Genomic DNA, 7,500 nt, shown 5'->3' with positions numbered 1-7,500 from the left:
GGGAAAGGAAAGAGTGTAACGCGTGTTAAACAGTTTACCTATTTCACAGTGGGGAAAGGAAAGAGTGTAACGCGTGTTAAACAGTTTACCTATTTCACAGTGGGGAAGGGAAAGAGTGTAACACGTGTTAAACAGTTTACCTATTTCACAGTGGGGAAGGGAAAGAGTGTAACACGTGTTAAACAGTTGACCTATTTCACAGTGGGGAAAGGAAAGCGTGTAACGCGTGTTAAACAGTTTACCTATTTCACAGTGGGGAAGGGAAAGAGTGTAACGCGTGTTAAACAGTTTACCTATTTCACAGTGGGGAAAGGAAAGAGTGTAACGCGTGTTAAACAGTTTACCTATTTCACAGTGGGGAAGGGAAAGAGTGTAACACGTGTTAAACAGTTTACCTATTTCACAGTGGGGAAAGGAAAGAGTGTAACGCGTGTTAAACAGTTTACCTATTTCACAGTGGGGGAAGGGAAAGAGTGTAACACGTGTTAAACAGTTTACCTATTTCACAGTGGGGAAGGGAAAGAGTGTAACACGTGTTAAACAGTTGACCTATTTCACAGTGGGGGAAAGGAAAGAGTGTAACGCGTGTTAAACAGTTTACCTATTTCACAGTGGGGAAAAGAAAGAGTGTAACACGTGTTAAACAGTTTACCTATTTCACAGTGGGGAAGGGAAAGAGTGTAACACGTGTTAAACAGTTTACCTATTTCACAGTGGGGAAGGGAAAGAGTGTAACACGTGTTAAACAGTTTACCTATTTCACAGTGGGGAAGGGAAAGAGTGTAACACGTGTTAAACAGTTGACCTATTTCACAGTGGGGAAAGGAAAGCGTGTAACGCGTGTTAAACAGTTTACCTATTTCACAGTGGGGAAGGGAAAGAGTGTAACACGTGTTAAACAGTTGACCTATTTCACAGTGGGGAAAGGAAAGTGTGTAACGCGTGTTAAACAGTTTACCTATTTCACAGTGGGGAAGGGAAAGAGTGTAACACGTGTTAAACAGTTGACCTATTTCACAGTGGGGAAAGGAAAGAGTGTAACGCGTGTTAAACAGTTTACCTATTTCACAGTGGGGAAGGGAAGAGTGTAACACGTGTTAAACAGTTTACCTATTTCACAGTGGGGAAAGGAAAGAGTGTAACGCGTGTTAAACAGTTTACCTATTTCACAGTGGGGAAGGGAAAGAGTGTAACACGTGTTAAACAGTTTACCTATTTCACAGTGGGGAAGGGAAAGAGTGTAACACGTGTTAAACAGTTGACCTATTTCACAGTGGGGAAGGGAAAGAGTGTAACACGTGTTAAACAGTTTACCTATTTCACAGTGGGGAAAGGAAAGAGTGTAACGCGTGTTAAACAGTTTACCTATTTCACAGTGGGGAAGGGAAAGAGTGTAACACGTGTTAAACAGTTTACCTATGGCACATCGTCTCATGCCTGGTCCCAGCTCCATGCCGTCCGGGCAGGCACAGGTGTACTTGGGGGAGTGGTCAGTGATCTGGGGGGCTTTGAGACACAGGTACTCACAGCCCCCGTTAGGTAGACTGCCCATGTTACAGCTGTCTGGAGCTAGACAGGAAGACAGAATAGAGACATATCAACCATTAGTATGTGTAACAGTAACATAATGTGTCATAACACAAGTAATATGACTTAGGCACTCAACATGTACAGTGGGGAGAACAAGTATCTGATACACTGCCGATTTTGCAGGTTTTCCTACTTACAAAGCATGTAGAGGTCTGTAATTTTTATCTTAGGTACACTTCAACTGTGAGAGACGGAATCTAAAACAAAAATCCAGAAAATCACATTGTATGATTTTTAAGTAATTAATTTGCATTTTATTGTATGACATAAGTATTTGATCACCTACCAACCAGTAAGAATTCCGGCTCTCACAGACCTGTTAGTTTTTCTTTAAGAAGCCCTCCTGTTCTCCACTCATTACCTGTATTAACTGCACCTGTTTGAACTCGTTACCTGTATAAAAGACACCTGTCCACACACTCAATCAAACAGACTCCAACCTCTCCACAATGGCCAAGACTAGAGAGCTATGTAAGGACATCAGGGATAAAATTGTAGACCTGCACAAGGCTGGGATGGGCTACAGGACAATAGGCAGGCAGCTTGGTGAGAAGGCAACAACTGTTGGCGCAATTATTAGAAAATGGAAGAAGTTCAAGATGACGGTCAATCACCCTCAGTCTGGGGCTTCATGCAAGATCTCACCTTGTGGGGCATCAATGATCATGAGGAAGGTGAGGGATCAGCCCAGAACTACACGGCAGGGACCTGGTCAATGACCTGAAGAGAGCTGGGACCACAGTCTCAAAGAAAACACACTACGCCGTCATGGATTAAAATCCTGCAACGCACGCAAGGTCCCCCTGCTCAAGCCAGCGCATGTTCAGGCCCGTCTGAAGTTTGCCAATGACCATCTGGATGATCCAGAGGAGGAATGGGAGAAGGTCATGTGGTCTGATGAGACAAAAATAGAGCTTTTTGGTCTAAACCACTCGCTGTGTTTGGAGGAAGAAGAAGGATGAGTACAACCCCAAGAACACCATCCCAACCGTGAAGCATGGAGGTGGAAACATCATTCTTTGGGGATGCTTTTCTGCAAAGGGGACAGGACAACTGCACCGTATTGAGGGGAGGATGGATGGGGCCATGTATCGCGAGATCTTGGCCAACAACCTCCTTCCCTCAGTAAGAGCATTGAAGATGGGTCATGGCTGGGTCTTCCAGCATGACAACGACCCGAAACACACAGCCAGGGCAACTAAGGAGTGGCTCCATAAGAAGCATTTCAAGGTCCTGGAGTGGCCTAGCCAGTCTCCAGACCTGAACCCAATAGAACATCTTTGGAGGGAGCTGAAAGTCCGTATTGCCCAGCGACAGCCCCGAAACCTGAAGGATCTTGAGAAGGTCGGTATGGAGGAGTGGGCCAAAATCCCTGCTGCAGTGTGTGCAAACCTGGTCAAGACCTACAGGAAACGTATGATCTCTGTAATTGCAAACAAAGGTTTCTGTACCAAATATTATGTTCTGCTTTTCTGATGTATCAAATACTTATGTCATGCAATAAAATGCAAATTAATTACAATGTGAATTTTTTTTTTTTTTTAAATCATACAATGTGATTTTCTGGATGTTTGTTTTAGATTCCGTCTCTCACAGTTGAAGTGTACCTATGATAAAAATGACAGACCTCTACATGCTTTGTAAGTAGGAAAACCTGCAAAATCGGCAGTGTATCAAATACTTGTTCTCCCCACTGTATTTATAACACTCATTGACTAAACATTATTGTTACGGTACAAAGACATCCTCTCTATGTTTCCTACTTAGCAGCTAAGGTACATTACAAAACATATCCCTTCCCTCCTTCCAACCCTAAAAGGCTGTGCACACCTCGCTAGGTCTAAAACGGACTAGTGAAACAGTTTTTATGTCCCCAACTCTGAAGTGGAGATGGGGTAGAGGAGGCCGATCCTAAGGAATGGGATATGTGCTGTTATACAAGAGGATGCTGCAAACCCTGCAGAGAAGTTGCAATACTCCTCTCCCCTCAGTTCTTCTAGAGACAGACATATCACTACCACAGAAACTCAGCTAGCTTCAAAGTTCAGTTCACACAGACACAAAAAAAAGGGGAAAAAAAAGAGAAGCTGAGGAAGAAAGAAAAGAAAAGTCTTCCTGAAATGTGGAGATTTAAAAAGCCTTAGAACAGAATGGGATCTTCTCACAGGATATGGAAATAGAACCATTTAAAATGAAGCCAGGGTTTGCAGCATCCTCTTGTATAACAGCACATATCCCATTCCTTAGGATTGGCCTCCTCTCCCCCATCTCCTCTTCAGAGTTGGGGACATAAAAACTGTAGGGGTATTGTGCTGTTGTTCATTGGATGATCTTTCGCTATGGGTTTTGAAAATAGTTATTCTTAAAAGAGAGAGAGTGATAGCGAGAGAGATATTGAGAGAGAAACATAGGAGAGAGATAGAAATACTGAGGATAGAGAAAGAGAGACAGAGGGACAGCGAGAGAGAGAGAGACAGAGAGATAGAGACAGAGAGAGACAGACAGAAAGAGAGAGACTGATAGAGAGCGACTGACAGAGAGAGAGAGAGAATAGGGTAATGAACCACATCTTCTTGAAACCTGCAGAGGTAGCACTATGATTAATATTTCACCTTGGAGATATTTGAAACTAAGGTTGTGTCTCAAATGGCACCCTATTCCCTATATAGTGCACTACTTTAGACCAGAGAATGGCACCCTATTCCATATATAGTGCACTACTTTAGACCAGAGAATGGCACCCTATTCCCTATATAGTGCACTACTTTTGACCAGGGCAAAATGTAGGGAATGGGGTGACATTTGGGATGCAGGCTAACTCCGCAGCACTATTTCATTCATATATTTCTTTGATTAATATTTTATTAGTAGTGCTCTTTATTAATGAGAGACTGTAATCAGCTCCACTCTAGTGGCACTGAGACAACACCGGCTCTGACTGAGACGGAAAACAAAGGACCAAAACACAATGCTCACACACTTCTGCAGACACTCCTGCATGCAGACACACACCCGTGTGCACACACAGGGGCTTGGATACACACACAGACACACCACGAGAGGATGCATATATACACTACATGACTAAAAGTATGTGGACACCTGTTTGTTGAACATCTCATTTTAAAATCATGGACATTAATATTCAGTTGGTCCCCCCTTTGCTGCTATAACAGCCTCCACTCTTCTGGGAAGGCTTTCCACTAGATTTTGGAACATTGCTGCGGGGACTTGCTTCCATTCAGCCACAAGAGCGTTAGTGAGGTCGGGCACTGATGTTGGGAGATTAGGCCTGGCTCATAGTCGGCATTCTAATTCACCCCGAAGTTGTTCGTTGGGGTTGAGGTCAGGGCTCTGTGCAGGCCAGTCAAGTTCTTCCACACCGATCTCGACAAGCCATTTCTGTATGGACATTGCTTTGTGCATGAGGGCATTGTCATGCTGAAACAGGAAAGGGCCTTCCCCAAACTGTTGCCACAAAGTTGGAAGCACAGAATCGTCTAGAATGTAATTGTATGCTGTAGCGTTAAGATTTCCCTTCACTGGAACTAAGGGGCCTAACCCAAACCATGAAAAACAGCCCCAGACCATTATTCCTCCTCCACCAAACTTTACAGTTGGCCCTATGCATTGGGCAGGTAGCGTTCTCCTGGCATCCGCCAAACCCAGATTTGTCCGTTGGACCTTCAGATGGTGAAGCGTGATTCATCACTCTAGAGAACGCGTTTCCACTGCTCCAGAGTCCAATGGCGGCGAGCTTTACACCCCTCCAGCCGACGCTTGGCATTGCGCATGGTGATTTTAGGCTTGTGTGCGGCTGCTCGGCCATGGAAACCCATTTCATGAAGCTCCCTACGAACAGTTCCTATGCTGACCGGGGCAGCTCGAGCAGGGCAGAAATTTGACGAACTGACTTGTTGGAAAGGTGGCATCCTATGACGGTGCCACGTTGAAAGTCACTGAGCTCTTCAGTAAGGCCATTCTACTGCCAATGTTTGTCTATGTAGATTGCATGGCTGTGTGCTCGATTTTATACACCTGTCAGCAACAGGTGTGGCTGAAATAGCCGAATCCACTAATTTGAAGGGGTGAACACATACTTTTGTATATATAGTGTATTTTCCAGTGTTGCAGACAGACATACACATTAATATTGACACTTGACCCATTTCTCTCAGGCAAAATAACATACAGGTAGTGTTCCAGTGATCTATAAAGAAAAACACTACAAAATAAATACTGTGTGTATGCGTATGAGCATGTATGTGTGTGTGTATATGTCTCTCACCTTTGGGTTGGCGTAGTTCGTGGAACACGACAACATCTAGAGGGTTATTTAGGTGTTCTGCTAGCGTAGCCACATCATGTCCTGTTAGCCTGTTAGCGCTGTAGATAGCCTCATCCTCTAGGTCTGTCCAGTACACACGGTCCTGCAGGGAGACATGGCAATGGTTCAGTCCTCAACCCACAACACATAAGCAGTTGTTTTCTATGATGTGTGAGGCAGCGAGACAGGAAGCTGTGTCATATCAAATGATGGCAGTACAGTAAGTGAGCTGGAGAATAATATATATGTTGTTACAAAGCCTGCAGACAGAGGGGGTGTCATTGTTGTCACTGTCAATACACAGGCAGATCGCTCAAGAGTGACTTCGAAATTGGCCGTCTAACCACGTCCTGAAGACATCGGGAAAGTAGGCTTGAGTTTTGTATAGTGCTCCCACCAAAATCTACAGTCTTAAGTAGCCTATCACACTTTGTGGAGCTACCAGACCCTGATGGAGGTCCTTTACAATAGGTATAAGGGAACACCAGTGGCTGACATTGACCTCCATCAGTACATTTAACACAATGTAATGGCTTTTCTCCACTCATCACCAGTGGGGCTACATTCAGCAGCAGTCCACAGGGACCCAGACCTACCGTAGACATACCACCTCTATTTACAACTTTTCATTATTCTCTCTCTCTCTCTCTCTCTCTCTCTCTCTCTCTCTCTCTCTCTCTCTCTCTCTCTCTCTCTCTCTCTCTCTCTCTCTCTCTCTCTCTCTCTCTCTCTCTCTCTCTCTCTCTCTCTCTCTCTCTCTCTCTCTCTCTCTCTCTCTCTCTCTCTCTCTCTCTCTCTCTCTCTCTCTCTCTTCTCTCTCTCTCTCTCTCTCTCTCTCTCTCTCTCTCTCTCTCTCTCTCTCTCTCTCTCTCTCTCTCTCTCTCTCTCTCTCTCTCTCTCTCTCTCTCTCTCATCAGCCTGTCCTCCAGTGATAACATAGCAGCATGAGCGGAGGATGAGGTGATAGATCCACGGTTGCTACGCCAACCTCAGATCCATCTGCTACCATGAAAAACAGAGATGGAAAGAGGGAGAGAGAAGAGATAGAGAGATAGATTGAGACAGAGAAAGAATCGGATAGTTGAGAGAGAGATAGTGATCGAGAGATAGACAGAGAGCAATTATGATCGAGAGAGACAGAGAGAGCTCGTGATAGAGAGAGAGATTGTGATCGAGAGATGGACAGAGAGAGATCGTGATCGAGCGATAGACAGAGAGAGATCATGATCGAGAGATAGACAGAGAGAGATTGTGATAGAGAGATAGACAGAGAGAGATTGTGATAGAGAGATAGACAGAGAGAGAGATCATGATCGAGAGAGAGACAGAGAGAGATTGTGATAGAGAGATAGACAGAGAGAGATCATAATCGAGAGATAGACAGAGAGAGATCATGATAGAGATAGACAGAGAGAGAGATCATGATCGAGAGATAGACAGAGAGAGATTGTGATAGAGAGATAGACAGAGAGAGATCGTGATTGAGAGAGACAGAGAGAGATCGTGATCGAGAGAGATAGACAGAGAGAGATATAGACAGAGAGATAGAGAGACACAGAGACAGAGAGAGACACAGAGAGAGA

The 7,500-nt window shown here is 44.5% G+C and overlaps 1 protein-coding gene across 4 annotated transcripts in view; it reads right to left on the bottom strand.

Annotated features, from left to right (window-relative positions):
- Positions 1 to 7,500, bottom strand: part of lrp8 (low density lipoprotein receptor-related protein 8, apolipoprotein e receptor) — a 271,348-nt gene that overhangs the window by 17,430 nt on the left and 246,418 nt on the right. For all 4 annotated transcript variants that reach the window (XM_045205448.1, XM_045205449.1, XM_041840045.2 and 1 more), the window contains exons 14-15: positions 5,879 to 6,020; positions 1,417 to 1,569 (exon numbers count right to left, since the gene is read on the bottom strand). In XM_045205448.1, coding sequence (XP_045061383.1) covers positions 1,417 to 1,569; positions 5,879 to 6,020 — 295 coding nt within the window. The remainder of the gene's footprint in view (positions 1 to 1,416; positions 1,570 to 5,878; positions 6,021 to 7,500) is intronic.

This window comes from Coregonus clupeaformis, chromosome 20 (genome assembly GCF_020615455.1).
Source record: "Coregonus clupeaformis isolate EN_2021a chromosome 20, ASM2061545v1, whole genome shotgun sequence".
Classification (NCBI taxonomy): domain Eukaryota; kingdom Metazoa; phylum Chordata; class Actinopteri; order Salmoniformes; family Salmonidae; genus Coregonus; species Coregonus clupeaformis.
This window is presented reverse-complemented; position numbering and strand designations above follow the sequence as displayed.